At 38.4% G+C, this 21815-nt stretch overlaps 1 protein-coding gene across 3 annotated transcripts in view; it reads right to left on the bottom strand.

Annotated features, from left to right (window-relative positions):
• Positions 1–21815, bottom strand: part of TBL1X (transducin beta like 1 X-linked) — a 191789-nt gene that overhangs the window by 37269 nt on the left and 132705 nt on the right. For all 3 annotated transcript variants that reach the window (XM_066313848.1, XM_066313847.1, XM_066313849.1), the window contains one exon: positions 16242–16349. In XM_066313848.1, the coding sequence (XP_066169945.1) occupies positions 16242–16299 (58 nt within the window). In that variant the 5' untranslated portion in view covers positions 16300–16349. The remainder of the gene's footprint in view (positions 1–16241; positions 16350–21815) is intronic.

Below are 21815 nucleotides of genomic sequence, written 5' to 3'. Positions count from 1 at the left end.
ACTGCACAGAGGGGCAGCTGCGGGAGGGGGGGAAGGGGGAACAGGATGTAGATATAACTGTAGGAACCCATTTATCATCACACTGTCTCCAGAGCATTAATCTAACATTAAAAGCCTTGGGGAAAACCACCCATGCACTGTCTCAAACAGGAAGAGCCCTTATGGTCTCCACCAACTAGACAAGGAAAAAAAAACCAAAACAAACAAACCCCCCTAAAAAAAAAAGAAAAGAAAAAGAAAGCAGCTTTCAAATGAAAATGCTTCCGTTAAATATAGCTGTGCCTCTTCCCCTTGTCAACACTAGTTTCATTTATAGTTTTGTCCGTTAAGGGATTTCCCCTATATCACTGCAATGTCCAATTGTGAGCAGGCTGGAGATGTGATTTTGGGCTCACATGACAGTAGTGCTTTCTTTCTCTCTTTTCAAGATGCTTTTTCCAGCTAGCTCAATTATTAACATAGATAGCTAGCAAAAACAAGCTGAGAAACAGAATGCCTCCCACATTTGAAACCAAGGTATGTATTTCTCTGATTCTTCCCTTCCCCCTACACATTTTATTTTACTGCTGCTTCTCTCTTTTTCCTGTTAACAGCTCCCACTCTCTCCCCTCCCAACCCTAATTTCCCTTTCTGGCACTCTCCCAGTTTTGGGGGATGCTTGGGATGCTTTGGACACTTTTTAGGGAATGGCAGGTTCACCTATGAACAGAATTCCACAGGATTACAAGGCATGAAAAAAAAAAAAAGACAGATAAAAAACTTCCACTGAAAAACTGCAGCATCATTTATGTAATCTCTAGTTCAATTTCTTATTCTGTATTGCTCTTTATGTCCTGGTCTAGTTTACGAGCTCCTGGACCTCTTGCTGCAAAGTAGACTGTAAGATCTGCAGGGCAGTGTTTTTCCCTGGTTATTAGTTTTGTAGGACACCTAAACACATTACTGCAAAACACAATGAGGAGGAAATCAAGCACTGAGCATACACAGCCTGAGATGTGTAGGGCCTAATCACTGAAATCTCTATGTATCCCTATAAACACATGGCATAAAATTAACCAGAATTAGAGAATCAGAATTTATTTATATTTAGTGTATTTGAATTAACCAACAATGGTAACACAACTTTCTTAAAACAGAACGAACTTAAAAATACATGACAGATAAATCAGTACATCTACGTCAAATGAGAAAATTGAGCTGTTGTCCAAGAGCACTAAAGGTGACTGCTAAAAAACCCAGCAGTTAGTTTGCAAGTCAACAGCTCAGAAAAATTGAAACACAGTCTCTGATTAAAACAACAAGTGGATGGCATAAAAATGGCAACCAAACATGGAGGGAAAAAATAAAAAAGTGGAAAAGCATGCCTGTGGATCTATGGCAGACATAAACTCAAGTATGATGTTTCACATCTCATTACTGCATTTTCTATCTTACAGACTTTTCAGCTGGCTGCTGGCATATCTCAAGCCCCATCTTTGCCAGGAGACAGATGATTGTGTACACAGCTAAACCTCTTTGTTCAGACCTGATCCCCAGAGAGCAACATCTCACCTCACAGCATGTGAGAGAAGAAACTTTTCAGTGTAAAACTCAGCTGTGTTTTTGCAATGAAACTTGTTAGCTTACTGTTTCTCTGGATGCTGAGAAATTACTACCAAAGCACCTGGTAGATGAGGAAACACAAAACTCCTGCTACACTGTCACTGAGGAGCAATCTCACTCACACACCTCCAGCACTTGTGAGAAACTTTCCTAAGATTTTATCAGACAAGATCTGATTAACAGAAGTCAGTGGAGCAAAACTGTTTTAAGTGGGTGCTGCTGGACATGGCACTGGTCACCCCTCTTGAAAAAATCCACCCATACAACTGTAGGTAAAAAAACCACCCAAACCCAACAGAAGCATGCCAATCAGTTCTCCAACAGATAGCTAATTCCCTCCTGATATTTTGTATTACCACAGCAGTTATATAAGGCTCATATCAAAATAGACTGGTTTTAAAACTACCTCACACACTACTTCCTCAGTGAAGCTGTACCTCCATCAGGTTTCTGGTAACACTGAAGAATCACCTGAGTTTTACTTTTATGGTTACCAGATGTGATCAATTCTCTTCAAGGCTCTGCATTCAAGTAGACTAAATTACATAGCAAAGTTGCAGCTCCATAGCTCAGTCTTATGAAAAGGTGATTTCTATTAAACAAAGGCATTTTTAAAAAATTGTTAGCTTGTTAACCTGGCCCTCCTTCTAAGATCATGAAACTACACCGGGGACACAAAGCCAAGACACAAGCACCACCCCCACTTCCAGGCAGCTGGAGAGCGTGAGCAGAGACAGAAGGTGCTCTGCAAGTGCGGATCTGAAGGAAGGATGTGGTGGGGATGATGTGAAATTACAGTAGACACGACCTGAAAATGCCGTGGCAGCAGTGAAATGAATGAAAGTTGCAAATCCGTGTCTGTATGCATTCTTTCTCATAAATTCTGTCACTCTGGTGACTGCAATAATCACTCTATAAAACAGTAATTTCTGTTCAAACAGCACCAGTAAACAAAATCTTAGTGCAATAAACCCTTCAAAGACATATGCAGTGAAATTATGAGGTTTTAAGGTTAAAAGCATGAACACAAAGGGCTGAAGAGGAGAAAGCATTGCCACACACTGAACAGGTTTTATAGCAGTGAACCAGTTGCTTTTGCTGTGACATGACCAGTGCCCTAAATGGCATCTCTCAGCAGACTTGAGAGAATGGCTTCCAGGTTTTTTCTGCCTCAAAAAAGATAGGAAAACAGAAACCATCAAGCTATGCATCACCTGTAAATAAACTATCATACATGAAACATATACCCAAATGAACAGTGCAGATCTTGGGATGGTCTTGGTATGAATGGAGGTGAACTATAATTGTGGAACAGTTGGACCTGAAGTATTTTACAGAACATAAAAGAAGAGAGGAAATAATGAATGCAGAGAACAATTACTTAAATGATCCCCCCCAATCTCAAAAATTGCTACACAAGTCAAAAACAGACTTGAAAACCGACTGAAATTCCTAATCGAGAGATTCCCACACTTTTTTTGTACTGACAGTGGTAACAGGTCCCGGTTCTGTGCCATATCTTTTCCCACACTGAGGTGTCTGTATATACTCTCAGTGGTACATACACAGCCATTTGGGAATTCTTGCCCTAGGCAGTGCCAAAAAATGCATATGTAGGACTGTGTTTTGCAAAATTTCACTGATAGGTTTTGCTACAACTGCAAAAACGGAGACGATGGAGGGTTTTTCCTTTGGCTGCTCCTTTTTCAGCTAAAAATGGCTTCTTTGAAGCCTTTGAAACTAGATTTGTCATTGATCACAAAATGACAAGGTTTTATTTAATGAACATAATGATGCTTGTTGCGTGCTTGTTTGATCTGAAGGCTACATAGTTTTAATTGTTTACAATATGCCTGGCTCACATCAGAAATGCCTGTCAAGAGTAAGTGTAGAAAAGGCAACTGGGGAGCCACACAGTCCAGGGAATGACTTCTCCAAAGATGTTCTCACTTCTTCTGAGGGCAAAGCATGCCTCCTTTTAGACTCACAACTGGGGTGATGCTGAATATTCCCAATGCTAGCTCATCTGGAACTCACAGTTCCAGCTAAAATTGACATCTACCAAGTGTTCCTTTCATTTCCCAACCTCTTTAGCACCACAGTTTATAAAACTGCAACCTTGAATTGTAGCAGTACAATACCTACTGCTGTATTTGTACAGGTGAGGGGAATGACCAAGAGGGGTCTGTGGAAGCAATGACTTTTGAACTGTTTCAGTCCTTGCTGGTTACTGAGGAGTTACTTGGGGAATGCCTTGATAAACAATACAGAAGTGATCTGTTGAACAAAGTTTTCTGCTTGTGAGCTAAGTGGACTTAGTTCTCTCTGGTTAACCTAAATAGTTTGCTGTACAAATAATTCTTAAAACCCAGGTGTTTTTTCAGTTATTTGCAAATTACTTGGTTCAATTACACACACTCTAAGATCCTTCACTGAAACATTTGCTACGGTACAATGAAACACAGAATAAAGAATTATGAACATCAAACTGCCTTTTACACACAGCTTGGGCATCTTGATGATGAACAGCCTCCATCCCAACACTGAGTGCAAATAACAAGCCATTCCTACAAATCTTTGTATAACTAATGCCTGGTGTGGCCCTCTTTTCTGGAAAATAGTGAGATTTCAAATGGAGATTTATTTCATTCCCTTCAATAAATTTTCCTATTTCTTTAACTCAAGAAATCCAGATTCAGGTTTGCATATCCACAGATCTTAAGTTCCATTTCTGGAAAACACTAAATTAGTGATATTATTACTTTAAAAGAAAGATAAGAAAAACAAAAGAAAAGGAATAAGCAATCTGACAAGCCCTTTTTTTTCCCTCCAACAATTTAACCATCTCCACATGGAAAAAACCAGCACTTGTCGTTTAATTGATTTCACTGACATTGTGTCGTCTTTTTTGAAATTTCCAATACAAGCTCCTCCAATCCCCACCTTTGAAGTAACACAGTGTTCCCCTTCAAAGTATTTGGCAGGTAGAGGAGACAAAAATGAGCAAGGCTTTAGAAATTAATAAAACTACTGGCTCAGCAGAATCAACCTGCAGTTGCTATAAGGGAATCCACCAGCAATCTCAAGTTTTCTGGCTGCACAAGTGCCTGTTTTCTTTAAGGTAAGTCTTGCATCTGGCACTACGACTGATATAAAAGAATGGAAGGCCTGTAAGAGCTGATTACAGCTACACAGGCAGCAGGGCACAAAAAAAAAAAAAAAAAAAAAAGGCTGCGAGGGGGAAAGAGAAGTCATCTTTATGACCATAAATGGGTATATGGGCAGAATTCCTGGGAGATTCAGACACATCAAGTAGAAACATTCCAGTGCATAATGAGTCAAAAGAAAATCACACGCAGGAGGAGCAGACGTCCACACACCATCCCATCAGCTGCTTCACCACGTTTACCAAACACAAGTAACTCCAAAGCTGCCCACACAACTGCTTTCCAAAGAAACCAGATGCAAGCAGTGGAAAAACATTCATCCCAAGTTTGACGTCTTGGGTCCTGGGAGTGCCATGTAAGCAGGAAGGCAAGAAGGGCAGAGTGGTGCAATGGGGTGTCCTGAAACAAATTAGACCCCCCAAATTACAGCAGTTAAAAAAAGTCCACAAAAAACTCCCAGTGAAATACAACCACGAACAAAATAATTTCCTCCAAAAGCAAATGATGTACAAACAATACAGTCAATGTTAAATGAAGACTTTTGTCTAGATTTATCCTTGTAGAGAAGCAAGGCACATGTATCATGAAGGGCAGATTTGAATGCAATTTCTGTATGCAAAACCAGAAGGAAACAACTTAAGTCAGAGCAACTGTATTTTCTTAATTCAGAGCCTAGCACATGCTAATCTAGTTCCTGAGGCAAGTGATGTAATTTCTTGTCATTGCCTGAGAGAAAACAGTGATGCTCTTCACTGTACTTGACTGTAGCTGCCATCTTAGCCTAGTATTTTCTCTTCCATATGATGCACTGAGTGAGAACCAAGAATGCAACATGGATTCCTATCCGTGCTTATCCTTAGATTTTTGTCTAAACTGAATTATGCATTCATAAAAATATGGTCATAAACTCCCAGTGTACATATATGCAAAGGCTTCACAAAAACGACAGTCAGTTTCTTTGAAATATGTTTGGTCACAATAAGTGTCTGGTGCTTTAAGCCACCGGTAAGATTCTACCAACAATTGCAAAAAATAATGGTGAACAAGAATCCTACGTCAGATCTTGTTTATTATTCACAGCAGACTGAGATTCTTTTCTTAGCTAAGGTTTTTGTTTCTCAGTAATACATCCTAGACTACCTCTCTGGCTTTGGCAGTATCTGCTTATTTCAAGACTTACCTTTGCAATTACATAAAGGGCTTAACAAGGACACACATTAGCAATTTAAAACAGAGAACTGTAGTTGAAATGTATTTTTAGAAATATCAGCTGAACAATAGGGCTTGCACATTTGTTTCAAGATTAGGATTGCTAAATGATTAAAATTATTTCCAGAACCCTGGGAAATGTGTTTGGTATTACAAGCTCTTTCATAGTCACTGGGAAATAGAAAGAAAGGATTCCTAGCTGTAGGTAAAATCACAGTATGTCTAGTTACCCAAAGTTTTGTAGAAGTGATTATTCACTAATATTAAACGTTACGCCCTTTTTTCTTGGATATTGGACCCGTCCACCTTCTGCCAAGAATTCAGAGTAAATGTCTGCTACCCAAAATTATTTTATTATGTGCCAAAGAATGTTTTTGGCAGGTTTTTTTTTTTCTTTTTTTTTATGCGGGAAAGTATGTTGGAAAAGATTAATACAACTTGGAAATGATCTTTTGATGAGTGGTACTTGGCACTCACTGTTTAAGCCTTTCTGAGGGCTGCAAATTAACAAAGAGAGAAATATGATACAGACAGAAAACAGAGCACAAGCAATGGAAAGAGGAACTTATAAAAATGTCTTGAAAACAAGGTCTGAAATAATCCCCTCTTTCACTCACTGTGTAAATGAGACTGACAATTGCAAATAAATATCAATATAGACCTAGCATTTTATTGCAACTATGGGCAAAGTTTGAAACAGCTTAAGAAGGCCACAAGGACGAAAATAATCTCTTCCTTCTGAGTTAATGGGATGCTGCTAGCTTTTAGCCCTGTCTGTGCAACCAAACATCCAAAGAAAGAGACACGCATAATTTTAAGGATCATGTTTATAGAACAGACATTCACAATCATATATCCTTTCCTTTAGCTGTGCTCTTCTCTCTGCTCTAACAAACAGCTCCTAAGTGGTGGCAAGTAGCACACCACAGCTGACATTCAGAGGACATTCAGGAACCCAACACCAGGAAGGTTTCTGTGGATGCTGATGACAAAGGGAGTTCTAACACAGGATGGGTGTGAGGAGGGGTGGTCTATAAGCGCTGTGGCTGTGCAGGCAGAACATTCTCAGTATAGAGGTTATCAGCAAAACTTGCAAAGCTCCACTAGGCCTGGAGACTCAAACTGAAAAGCAGTAAAGTGAGAAATGTGTAGGACTGCACTGGTTTTACCAGCAAAGTCATCTTGACCTTTAGACATCTGTCTTCTACCCAACATGCTATTTTCTTAATACCCTGAAAATACTGTGTTTTTGCAAGCTTTAAGAAACAGGACATGAAGTGATCAGAACCAAAATTTGTGCCATGGAATAAATTTGTAAAGGTGTAATTGTTTATGTTTGTGTATCTTAAAAACCACTGTGTTTGCTCAGTGTCCAAGATCCAGCACTGTACAGCAACTTTCAGGCCAAAGAAAAATTGAAATAGCCAAGTTTAGAAAACTGTGGAGAGACCTAGAAGGAAATATGAGGTAAGCAAGCTTTTGCAAATGGCAAAACCCCAAAATACTCAGTGTATTTCTTTCCTTCACATGAACTGCACCAATAATGAAACAGGGTAAATAGAAAGACATTTTCAAACAGACCTCTTGAACTGCATCACAAAACATCTGAAAATGTTGTTTATACATTTGTATATAAAGAGATATCTGGTCACAAAAGTCACAAGCCTGTGTGTATAAAACCATAAAAATGGGTCTCATACAGCCTATTTTGAAAATTCACCACAACTAAGTAGGACAAACCCAATTAACTCTTTACCTGTAAAAATATTTTTTCCTCATCATCACAGAATTTGGATTTTGTGAAACCAACCATCAAATACTGCTAGTATATAATCATGGCTCTATGAAAAAAGTCCAATTTGGTTTTGACTTGAACAGGTGGTCAGCTTCATCCTTTCCAAGATCTGTAGCTTTGTTAAGTTTAAACAAAAATGCATTGGGAACTGCAACCCAACAAAGTTTGCTGCCTTCTAATGTTGACCTTGATTTTCTTAAAACATATTTATTGTTTACAAAGAGAATAAATCTTTACTACTGGAGACAGAAACTGCATAATAATACAGCTCTTCTTTTCTAAATGGATTTGTCTTTTCAGCATAATCCATTCTCAAACAATGAAGAGTAATTTCAAATTCAGAGTCAGGCCCACTGTTTCTGGAATCATACAGTCACTATCTTCCCAGTTAAAAAAAAAAAAAAAAAAAAAAAAAAAAAAGAAAGTAAAGGCGATATTAAAAAAAAGGAGGTGTGGTTTATTAAAATCCCTTATATACCCTTTTGATAATACACAATTTCTCTACAAAAATCTCATGCTGGAGACATTATATATTAATATTATATTACTCTATATTATATAACATTACATTATATTATGTTATTTTATTATATGAAATATGTGTTGTTACAGATGGTTTCATGTCACACAGGAGCATTCATTCTGAGGTTACTTTTACGAAATACTTTCATTTAAAGCAAACCATTCTTTGGATCACATTTCGTAAGTGTTCTTATCCAACCGTCACTTTAATATGTACTGCACTCCCAGAACAACACTGTGGCCTTATTTATCTAAAATAATTCATGAAAACTCTTGTGATTTTTGGTTCTATGGTTCTTGGCTAGTTCTATAGCCAACTTTCAATAAATCAGAGACTTGGATCAAAACTTTAAGTTATTTTATTTTAATTGAGTAGGCTGGTCCTAGAAAGGATAATGCATCATATAAATAGGACTGCATGCCCACAAATCAGGTCTGTGCTAAACCACAAGAATTAAAAACAGAGTTTGTTTTGCTCCAAAGTCTCACTTTTGTACAGCTAAAAAGCTGAAAGGATCCCTGCCTTCAGTCTTAACACTGGTTCCTGAAAAATACAGTTAGCCTCTAATTCATTCTGCTTTTAGGTATATATTCACCCATAAATTCATAAACAGTACTCTGAAATAATTGAAAAATAATGTTAAATATTGTCCCAGTACCCCTGTAATACTTTTTACTCAGAAGATTTCAATACTTTTTAGGACTATAAACATTCAATATCTGCTCTGAGGTACTGTTCACAGTATTGACTTTGCTTTCAAACAGGAAAATTGAGGGACAGAGACTTTAGGGTGAGGTATAAACACTCTGTTTTTATGTACGCCCTTGAAAAATCTATCACTTTATTTATTCAGTAATAACTAGTCAGCACCCACCAGCACAGAAGTAGCTGTGCAAGGAGAAGGTAAGAAGTGACCTTACTCCAGTGCAGCTGAGGTCGGTCTATGAGCTGCAGCCACTCTGGGCTGCAGGCAGGACACACGAGGCCCAAGAGACTGTGGTAACACTCAGGTCGACACAAATAATGCAGCCACAGATTGTTACTGAATCAACACTGAAATATGTGTTTTATCTTTGCCTGGCAGGCTGTCATTTCAAGGATGCATTCTCCCTCAGCAAACAAAAGGTCTCCATCATCCCTGCCTTTAGAGCACAGCTGCCTACAGAGCCTTGGGAACACTGCAGTGGCTGCCCTGCAGACCTTTCTGGATAGGTTGTTCAAAGGATCTTTGAGGCTCTCCAGCACTGAGCAGGAGGTTGGACTATTTAACATGGGCCAGCAGTGCGCCCTTGCAGCACGGAAAGCCAAGAGCACCCTGAGCTGTACTACAAAAAGCGCTGGCAGAAGATCAGTGGAGGGGATCCTCACCTTCTACCCAGCACTGTGAGACAGGCGTGGAGCCCTATATCCAAATCTGGGCTCCACAGTATGAGAGAGCCAGGGATGCACTGGAGAGAGCCCAGTGAAAGACCACAAAGATATCAATGGACTGGTGCATCTGCCATACAAGGAGAGGCTGAGAGAGCTGGGACTGCTCAGCCTGGAGAAGAGATGGCTCACAGAGGACCTCATCCATGTGCAAAAATACCTGAGGGAGGTGCAAAGAGGATGGACACTTTTTCCAGGGAGTGCCCTGTGATAGGAGGCAATCAGCACAAAATGAAACGCGTGAAATTCCACTAAAATATAATAAATAATTTTTTACTGTGGAGGTGATAAAAGTACTGGAACTGGCTGTCCAGCGAGGTTATCGACCCTCGGCCCTTAGGAGATGTTCAAAACCCAACCAGACACAGCCCTGGGCAACCTGCTGCAGCTGACCCTGCTGTGAGCAGGGGAGATGGATTAGATGATCTCCAATGGTCCCTACCAACCTGAACTATTCTCTGATTCTGCCATCTCCTGGGATACTATCCAGACTGAGCCCTCCTATGATCCTAATGAGCCAAATTGCAAGAAAACATTGAAAAAGCCAAAAGAAAAATCATTATCTAGTGACTCTGCCATCAGTTCACACTATTGCTTTTACTGTCACATCGGACAATTGCCTTTATGGACCAAGTGATTCATTCTTTTAATGAATTATTCTTCAAGGTATAAATTTTAATAATTTAAGAAAAAAACATGCACTGTACATTCCTCTTTTACCTCACAGCAGTCTTCCTACACAAAGGAAGCAGTTAGCTTTGAAGCAAATTTAGCTGACCTATATATGCCAATCTTTTATGCTTTGCTTAATCTGAATTATTTTCAACATGCACGTCTCTCGTCTGTGACTCAGAGACTCTGTGTCATACACAGTTGTTCAAAAAATACTCTAAACACACCTCATGCAGGCAAAGTATGGACTTCAGAGAAAAATTACACAGGCTTATGTAAGTAAAGACTGTTGCATCAGGCACCAACTCAAAAGAACAGAATACTGATCTTCAGTCATTCCCTACTGCCTGAGAACTTATGCAAGTAAACCCTGATATTTACATTTTCTGTAAAATTTCTATGTTGAAAAAGAGAACTGTTCAATAAAAAAGCAAGTTTCCTTCAAATTTTGTTGCTTCCTTTCCAAAAAATTGCAAATGTCATCAGGAAAAAAATGTAATTTAGTACTATTCCAAGTATTAGTATTTTGTTTCATCACAAGGATGAAATCCCAGAAACATCATAATATCCACATTTTGGATTCTCTCATAATTTCCAAAGGCAAAATGACAGCAAAATGCCTTGGATGTGGTTTACAGGAAAGGCCCATATTTGCACATGCCTAACTATAAAGGGTATTGTGATTCAAAGAAACCCTTTTCTCTATGCCCCTGAATCAATGCTCAAAACCTGAGAAAACCCCTTTTTTTTCTAAGAAAACAGGGAAAATCTGTCAACTATGAACCAGGCAGACCAATGTGCTGCTATAATCTTGAATTTACAGAGGGGAAAAAAACTTTTTTATTAGCTGTCTTCATTTTTATGGTTGGGAAGAAAACAAATGGAAACTCTAAAATAAAATGGCAAATTATCCCAAGTGAGTATCTCAAGATGTCATTGACATCTTTTTTCATAAAAGCATCTAGCTACTATTTTTATTGTCTTAGATGTGGTGCAGGTTGTACATGATGCAGATTATACACTGGGGAACAGTTATCAAGGGTGTGTCATGAACCATGGAAAATTCAAATCAAAAAGTAAAAATCTGAGTGAAAATGGAAACTTACACAATCTTAACTCTAACCAGTAATTGCAAGACATTCGTTACAATAAATGTTCTACTAGAGAACAGAGTAAGCCACAGGCAACTGGGGAGCTGATTTTCAGACAAGAATTCTAGATTGCAGCATGCATATAAATGCTAGAGGAGGAACACTGTTAAATGATCAATGCATCAAAAACACCCAATTTGAAAAAGCTTTAATAACTGAATTGACATGTTGGGCTGGGTAGGGAAGGTAATTTATTGTAGCATTTGGAGTGATGATAGGATTTGCACTCACAACAGATGGCAACACATTTTAGATTAAAAACTATGTGAGAGATTTGATTTCCCTTGGTTTTGCCATTCTCCCTCAACTCTTAGAAATTTCCCTGGGATCCTTAATACTCCTCATTGCATTGTACTGCTCCGAGTTTCATTCCAAAAGACCTAAATAATTATCTGTTTCTCTTTCAGAAAAAAAAAAAAAAAGGGAACAGGAAAACCCTACATTATGAATTCTGTATTTTTTTTTTTTTTTCAGAAACTGAAGAAACCCAATAGAAGGTCTGTCAGCAACGAAGATGGCTGCCAGCAAATGTATGCTTCTCAAGTGTTTGAAAAGGTGCAAAGTTAATACAATTAATACTCTTATATTAATATTATACTAGTATTAATATTATCTACTAAACCATGGCTACTTTGGTACAGCTTGTTTCCCTTCCATCAATGTACCCGCTTTGTTGCTACAACTGTGTCCACCACAGAAGTCTTTTGTGTGCTCCTATCTCCACACTGGTTCTACACTCTAAGCGTAGATGTACCTAAATGGGGCCACCATTTCATTTAAAGGTAGACTTTGTATCAAGACACCTACAAATAAATAGAACCTGACTTTAAGAAGTTTGACTCCTGAGATAACAATGCTTGAAAGGCCTCAGCACTTTTAAGAATGACCCCATTAAACTGTGCACCAAAAATGTTTGAAATAAAAAAAAGAGAAAACTAGATATTGCAAGACTTGACTTTGGATAGGAAGAGATAACCTTGAACTGAAAATAAACACTTGTTCTCTCTGTATCTCAAGAAAGGGGCATTTATGGTCTTACCGTGGAAGTGGTTAACATCTAGTCACCTTAGTGGTGAAATTCTTATAGCATTAAGCCATGGAGCATAAATGGAAATGATGATAGACTGCTTTGATTTTCTGGGCATAGATAAGCATTGAGATAGTCACCTGTGTGAAAAGGCAACTATTCACTTATTTTAATACAGCTAAACATTTAGAGCCTTAACTTGTCCAAGTTCTGTCTTGTAAGGGAGGGATTTGAATGCACTGCCCCTGGACCAGGAATCTTCTCCAGCTTGCTCCTCCAGCAGCAGGCAACTCAAAGCAGTCTCCCCAGTTGCACTTCTTTCTGTTAAACCCCATGATCAGTCAGCGTAACTCACCAAATGCCACAATGTACAATTTCATTCCATCTGCACATGTACTTGGTAATCATTTTATATTTCCTTTCAGGTAACCAATAAAGCTGTTGAGCAGCATTATGCCAAGAAGAGATTACTGTGAGTTCCCACTGGAAGTAACTCTTGAGATGAATACTCCCCAGCTACAATCACTTTTCAGCTGTTTCTGTTATCCAATTTTTAATCGATTTGGTAACTCTGGATTACACTGATTTTACACACTGTTAATTTCATTTTGGTTTTAACCACCATGTCAACAAGACTAAAATAATGTCATAAAGTAGTCTAAGTGTATTAATGTCACCACAGCTATCTCTGTCAACTTCATTTCTGATCTCAGGAAAAGCAGTATCAAGTATGTCTGACAAGATCTATTATCAATAAAAACTTGTTGGCTGGCATTTGGTATGATGTCATCTCTTTAGATTTGTTGGAGATATTTAGTCTCAGCTTTCCAATGATTGTCCTTGACCTATAGTTACCTGGATCATCTTGTTTAACCTTTAAAAATTCTGGCACAACATTTGCTTTTTCCAGTTCACTGAAACTCCCCCCAGAAGGCCAAGATTTGTTTAAAAAGCAACAATAATGGTTCAGACAGCTCAACTCTATTAATACTCTGCTGTGCAAGGTTTCTGGTCTGACAGAAAATTAAGGAGGAAATATATAGTTACTGCATTTCACTTCTAACTTCAAGTTTACAAGAGCTGAACTCTCACTAGAATCACCTGTCAGCATTTTCATAATGAGGTGTAGAGCCCCCTTCAGAATCTTTGCCACAATGCTTCAAAGAATCTCAAGTGTTTCTGTACCTTGAAGATGCAAAATACATTAAATATTATAGGAACATTTAGCTTTTTATGTGCTTATTCTGCCATATGTATCTCCTTTGTTATTTCTCTCTTCCTCCCACCATTTGCCTACATTTTATGAGAAAGTCTGGAAGTTTTACACAATAAGATTAAAGGACAGACACCTGAAAAAAAAAAGAAGTGAACTTATGTATGGTCTTGTAAGCAACATTCATGGCTGTGTCTGATAAAATTTTTAGAAGCTTTGGGTTCAGCTAATACTAACAAGTAATCAGTGTAATAAGCCTGTTTTTGGCAAACTCCTTAAACTGTAGGTGTTTGAACTCAGACTGTATTTAAACATTAGCCCTTTAAATCTGGTCTGCATTATTTCTGAAGCTGTGGATTAAATATCTTTCATTTGCTGTTGCATCTTATGGCATTTATAGTGGCAGGTGGGAAGCCAAAATGCTGTATAACGGTTTCTGCCTTATTGCCTTACTTCATCTGAAAATACAGACATAAAAATTTCTTTGGGAAAAAACAATAACAGTAGGAAAAAAAAGTTCAAACTAAAAGAAAGAAGCTAGCAGATTAGTGGTTTCATCATTGGTTATAGCTCTATTTCGCTGAATGGATTTCCTAACAAACTGCCAGGTATATCTACTACATCCATACCTAGTATCTAGATTTCAAGATGTTCAGTTTGAAGCATATTTGATATTTCTTCAAATATATAACCTTAATTTCCACTCTCTTATATGTGTAAAATACAACAGAACAGTGGAAATACGATGTTTTTGTGAATGTCTTCAGTATGTGTGGATTAAATAAAAAAAATTCGACCCTCTAGATAAGAATGTAAGAGCAGTACAACTTGCCATTAAACATATAAATTTACATGTGAAGTTCCCTGTAAAATGGCAAAAGTGATTGCTTGCATGTGGGAGATATTACCTACAGTAACTTTTTCCTGATATTTGGCTGATCCCACCATTCTTGGTTGACTTTCTAAAACTTCCTGAAAAACACAACACTAACTCACCACCTTCTGATATAAGGAATATAGAGGAATAAAAAAGGTTGGATTTTTTCAACCAAACATCAGGAAAAGCTACTGTATTAATACACTGTTATGCAGAATCTCCTACAACCCAAACATAACAATATAAAATAACTTCAGGATTCTTTATGCTTTGATTACATCCATTGGTGCACTGCACTAATGTCTAAAAGCTATTTTCAGCATGGTACACAATGGCTTACTTTTAAAAGTAAACTTTTTCTGGATGAAATTTTAGTTCCTCTTTTTCCTTCATCTGTTTGCACACGAGATCTGGACAATTTTATAAGCTTCATTATTAGAGAGTGTGAGACAACAGCTAACACAGGCCAACTATGGACTCTCAAAGAACTGTTTTAAAAAACCAAACCTTAAAAAAGTATGACAAACCTTCTTAATTTAAGTGGAGATTCTTTGCATAGGGATACAGTTTCCTGGGATTGAAATAGTCTTGCAAGTGGAAGAAACAACTTAAAATAATGTATCTGATGAATACCAGTTAGAGCGACCAACAGAAGCCGGCTAAGCCAGTCTCTTCTAACTGCTGGGATTCTGATTCTCTGCACAAGCCAACTCTTGGGTCTTGAGGGCTTACTCTAAAACTGGCTTCCAGTCTTCTGACAGGATTAACATCTATTTTCCACAGATTTGTTTGTTTGTTTCAGCATGAGAAACATGAAATCTTTTTAGTCAATTCTACTTTTACCAACACAAAACATAGGGTCAGTAAAGGGTCACCAAGTAAACTGTGACACTGGTTACAAATCCTTTGTCAATGACTCTCAGCTCCCCTACCATCCCTACAGTAACAGAACGTTTTCCATTAGCTAAGAGACCTTCTACTTCTTGCAGTCAAAGAGTGGAAAGAAGACTATAGATACAAAATAACCCAAAATATAAGTTTCAATTTTTTAAAAAAGATTTTAAAGCCCTGTGGTATCTTCCAATATGAAAACAGGTAGAAGTGGAATGGTAGCGAGACAGAGCCATGATGACACTTGTGCAGCTCAGTTTACATGATTATCCCAAGAATGGTCTAAAACATCAGAAACTTGCACTCAAATTTCTCTTTAAAGCCAACATAAAACCAATGTAAACAATTTCAAGTAGCTAAGAAAAAAAAGATCCAACATATATGTGCTTTTTGCCTGTGCTGCCAAAAATTACTTTGGCTGACATAATGTAACTACCAAAGCATTTAACATATTGTTATTTACTTCTTGTTTTGCCTAACTGCAATGGGTTTTTTGTACCTGTGCACGTCTGCACTTTCATTATGTTCTAGACCACAATTTCAAAGAAACACAGGTTTGTGCAGGAAATATTTAGTCTATCAGTCTGAAACACTCAAGGCAACATTCCTAGAGCCATATTATGTAAAAAGACAATTTCCCCATTTCATTTACAACCAGAAGTTATGAAGAAAGACAAGGAATTTACCCGATTCCTGGAGATAGCGATACACCAAGAAATTCACTTCGTCACTGGTTATGCTCATCTTAGCCCAACCTCAATATGATGAGGTTTACGAGAAGTGTGATCCACACTCTGTTCAAAGGGAGAGAAAAGAACAGGTTTTGTTTTATCTTAATTTACTATGAAATGTGTTATCAAAACAGAGGTGGAAATTGTTAAGGTATTTAAAAACATAACAAAGTTATTAGACCTGTAATGTTCCAATGTGAGGCATCTGTTAAATACTGTGAATCAAGTATTCAGGCTGTACTGCACCTTTTAGTACAACTCAGGAGCAGTATTTAACATACATGAGAAAGTCTGAGGGAGCATTTCAAATATTGGAAGACTTTTCTAATGTCAACTCCTTTACTTGTGTGGCTTAACTACAGATTCTTTGGAGACTCCACTGTGTGAGCATTTTCAGAATTGCTGGCAAATTACAGTCATGTATAAGACACCAAATTATAACATTTTTGTAGCTCTCAATTTGTAATCCAGCTTTTTGTCCAGTTGTTCATCCACTAAAGACAGATTCTTTCCTTACAAAACCATGTTATGCAATGAAGGGGCAGGAGGGGAAGAGAAAGAAAGAAAACACCATATACCTTGAGCCAAAAAGGAAGACAAATATCCTTGCATTATATAAAGCTGTAATATTGTAATGTCTCTGTTGATTAATGCTGAGCAAGAATTGAATTCCAATTTTTCATTTAAGTAATTGCAACCTTTAGGATGATGGTTTTACATTCCTATTTTGAGCATACACTCTGGTAATAAAAACACTGGTTTTACATGATAAATTTGTTCCGAAGGTTTCCATTGTATCTTGATGATTCATTCGTGTTTGGGAATCTGACTTAAGTAGTTTGGTTTTAACAGACCTAAGTACTCCTCAGACATAAACTCTGCAGCTGTGTCAGCCACACCATACCCATAAGGATCACACACAGCTTTGGCTGCACAGGCGCACTCCGGGCTCTCACTGAGCGCTACAGAGGAGGGAGGGCCGGCGTGTGCCGGGTGTTTTCATTTCCCCTGTCTCTTCTTGGCAAGTGGAAAGGTCGTCTTTGTTCATCGAAAACCTCTTCGGTAATTCCTGCTGCCCAAAGTAGCACCTGCTAATGCAGGCGATGGTGATCGACGACGCTTCCCCTGCTGGTGGTTGAAATCAGCAGGTCACTCATGACTGTAACAGATGTCTTTGCATATTTATGTAAATGGAGGTCTTTTGAGCCCTGGTAAGGCTTTTATTATCCCGGGCTGTATTTCATCAATAGCTTGGATGCTGGTTTTCCATCTGAGACCATAGTTTGCTAGTTTGGCAGACATCTTCCTGAAATAGTTGAGTCTTAATTATTACAGTTTGCACTTCATGGAGAACAAGAAGAAACAACGTACTGAAAATCATTCGATCTCCATAAAGAAAACTTTATCTCCTTTGGAAAGGATGAATGCTTTCTGCTAAGTTTCTGGCTGAGGACAGCATCAGCTGTATCCAACATCCATTCCTGTCACACATGCCACGTATTGCCCTGGGAAGCCACTCAGTCCCTTTTCTCCTCAATCCCTCATCTGTAAAATGGGCTCTGCCATATGATTAGGAGACTGGAAGCAATGATAGTGGTAAGGACTGAAGTTACCATGGCTAGCAACTGCAGGCAGTGAAAGCATCACAACTGTATACACACTTCTTCCAGAAAAACAGGCTTGGACCTCAATAATTAATAACCTCCTTTTTGCATAATCATCACAATGAAGAACAAGACAGACATTCACAGCAACAGTTAATGCCATTTTCATCTCAAAGTGCTTAAAATACATGTGTATCATTGCTATGGCCATGATAGTAATAAATCAACAGAATTTGATAGCTGTGGGTTGAAAAAAAACCTGCACTTTTTAAAGCATTTTAAAAATAGATGCTTCAGAGTTTGGTGGTAGGAAAATTGGTAAAGATGAAACCGCTTACAAAAATTCAGTTTCAGCAATGACGTACTCTGTGGTAAGATGAACTTTATTAAAAAAAAAATAAAATCAAAAAACTTCAAATGCCATTTCTGGGCGCATCCTGAAAGCTTTAGACATTAACATGGTATTTCCCAGATACAGAGGGTTGCTTTGGGAAAGAGGAGGCAAGGGAAAGGAAGAATCCCGGGTTTTGTTTGTTTTTCTAAAGATGACTTTTCTTAAATTAATTTAAATCAGAGAAAATCAGTGTGATTGCAAAACAGTCTCCCAGTTCCAAAAAAAACCCCCCTCCATAGCAGCTACCATTTTATCAGAAATCCCAAGCACACCCAGTAACAGTTGGATTTACAATGCATTTTCTCTGAAGTCAGTCAACAGGAATTACTTTGACACATGTGTCAGATCATATCTTTATACGCACATTGTTACCATGCCGCAAATAACCAGATGATCTCCACTCATGTATTTAAGGTTTCTTCTCTCCCACAGATGCCAGTGTAGCAATCAGATACACAACTGTGAAGCTTTTACCCCTCCAAAGCAAGACACAGATTTTTGGCTTTTACCCAGAAAAATCTATTCAACAGAAATTTGGCTGCCCACACTCAATATCATTAATGCTCTTTCTGATTCCCTTCCTCTCTGCAAATAAACAGTCCAAATAAAAGTAGCTAAAAAAGACACGGTGGGGAGGAGAGGAACATCCTTATGTTTTGTGTATCTCCAAGACTGATTCATAATGAGCAAACAACTAACCTCCCTCTCAATATATTTTTTAAATGTAGAAATGCAAACTTTTGTATGAAATCACAGAAACTTTCAGTCACCACAATGATAGATTTATTTCTGCAAATTGATGGCCTTCTTTTGTTACTGACAACTGGTATTACCTAGATTAATATTTTTAAAAAAAAATGAAGCGCAGTTTATAAACAATACTGATGTGCCTTTGGAAACATTTCACATTTAAACCACCAATAACATCTTAATTCTTCAAAATGTCAAGAGGATTAACAAAAAGCATTCAAATGTGTTTGAACTTTCTTTACTTGAATCACTTTTTCCTGCAGCCAATTACACATAATGGGAAGTTCTATTTACTTCAACCTCACTTTAAAAATTTGGCTTGTGATCCTGTAGGTATTTAAGACTGCCCAAACATACCACCTGAGCCAATTAAGACTTCCCAATGTATAATGGATGCAAACATACAAACCCCATCAGTGGATGGATGGGTTGTCAAGATCCTTCAAAATTAAATGTAACACTTATTTCAAATAAACACTCAGCTCTTAGTTCTATCAGGATAGGTTTGCAGAAATACTCCCCATACAGGTTAAGAATCTGGGATATTACCTCAAACCATTGTGCTTCTAGGGTTGCTTGTCTTTTGCTGAAGCAAATGGCTCACCTGGTGTTCACTGGCACCAGTGAAGCTACAACTGCAGCACACTGCCCTGTGCTCCAGGCTTCCCAGAGTGACCACAGGACCTGATTTGGCTCTGTGCACTGACATACCACAGTTCTCAAATTAAAACTTTTCCTGGAGCACTGGGGATCCTGTTAATGGGCAATGCAAGTGGCTCTGCAGAAGGTAGCCTCATGTATAACCATGCTTCAGCACAGGGATAGCCAGGTCAGCTAAGAATAGTTTATTTACATCCCATCATTCCCTTACTCAAAAGGATTGCTCTGCCTTTGCCAGACATATTTTAGCACTGCTGTCATAAATAAGGGAGATCTGCCTGAAGAATCAAGCGAAAATGATCTCTGCAATTTTGAAACAGTATCTAAAGACTCAACTCCTCTGCCTCTTTTCTAAATGATGATCACTGGGTCCTCTAGGGCCATGTCCTGCCCTCCAGGCCAACCCCAGGGCAGGGGACGGCCAAGGTTATTTTGGGAAACGAGTTTACATTTGCTACTTGAATCAGCATGCCATCCATAGAGACTGGGAATTACCAGTCAATCTTCCCCTCAGGAAGGCGGAAACAGGTCAGACATTTAGGGAAAACACCTTAACTAAAACCTAAACCTGAAACCTAAATAGCAACTCAGGCACTTCCCATTTCTGCATCCAGCCCTGCTGACAGAAATTTATCAGATAGCTGGTCTGGCCCTCATCTTACACCTTGTAAAATTCTGCAAGCTCCAGTCTGCTTTAACTAAGCGCTGAGAAGCTCTCAGCTTCTTGGGAGGGTTTTTTTAGGGGGGGGATCATTGTGGTAAAATAAACACTGTCCACTTCTTCCCTCACCTCCAAACCCCAGCTGAAACACACAAATTTTCATTTATCTCCTGCAGAGGCCAAAATATTTTTTCACAACTGAAATTTTAATGGTGACAATAACATTGTCATTAAAATGATAAGGAGGTGTGAAGAGAAATTGTGTACATGCTTTTGGGAAAAAAAGGCAAAAAGCAGAGGTTCCATAAAAAATGGAAACATTCCAGAAAGCTCAAACATTTAATGTTGTCGACTTAATGATGCCCCTGCTGCATGGGAACCAGAGTTCATACACTTACACTCCAATTTTCTCACCCAAGATGGATCTGTGCACCAAAGTGTCTCTCTCAGGACCCAACACAATTTTCCCATCTCAGAGAAGAGAATGTGAACTTTATTACTAAAACAGACTCTAGGAAGGCATTGTGACAGCGTAGCCAAATCAATGTGTTACTGTTTTGTATATGCTCCGTAGTTTAATGAAAAACATTTCCCAAAGCCAGAAGCCACTTCTCACAAAATGAGTCATTTAGGCAATCTCTGTGTTTTCTGTTGAAAAATACTTTCATCAGAAACTTTCAATGAGCCCTACGCTTCTGTATTTCTCGGCTATGTCTTTACCATAGAGCCAGAACAGAGTCAGTAGCCAGCAGCTCTTCCCCAAAGGCTAACGAGCTCTGCTTGGCCCTCACCAATGCATTCCTCAGTCTTGGCTTTTATCACAGCTGCCTCTCCTCGTGGAGAAACTCCAGCATGCTGCTTTCTCAAAATGCCAAACCAAAGTTCTGGGAAGGGAAAAGAGCACACTCTGCTTCTTCTTCCCTCACAGCCTCTCCTGCCATTTCATGAACCTAAAAAGCAAAACATCTTTTCTTCACAAGTAAATTCTCTGACAAGAGAACTGAGACCACCACACTCCTGATTACGCAGAATAGTTCTTTCCTAACTCCACTCACGTCAGAGACCAAATTAACAGTGAATCTGTTCAAAATGCAGTTTGAGCAGACATGACTTCCTGATTTCTCCTTGTAAGGAAGATCAAGACACTTTGCTTCAAAAAAATGTAAATCTAAAACATAAACAGTTGCCCGTTCTAGAGACCTTGCACTTCAGAAAGCAAATCAAGATGTGCTCACTGTAAGAGTTGCACCATATTTCCCTGGCCTTTCTTAATGAGGATGAAAATATGTTAACTATATTCACTCCGTAAATGAACACCACGTGTCAACCCAAACCATTTAGTGACAAAAATGAGGTGATTCAAATATCTCAGATCTATTGTTTTATGCTTGTTACAGATGCTCACAGATGCCCTTGCATCACTTATACTGTTAATATTTTGAAGCTTTCTTTACAAGAGT

The sequence above is a fragment of the Sylvia atricapilla genome, chromosome 2 (assembly GCF_009819655.1).
Source record: "Sylvia atricapilla isolate bSylAtr1 chromosome 2, bSylAtr1.pri, whole genome shotgun sequence".
Taxonomy (NCBI): domain Eukaryota; kingdom Metazoa; phylum Chordata; class Aves; order Passeriformes; family Sylviidae; genus Sylvia; species Sylvia atricapilla.
The sequence above is the reverse complement of the archived record's forward strand: the minus strand, read 5'-3'. Positions and strand labels throughout refer to the sequence as shown.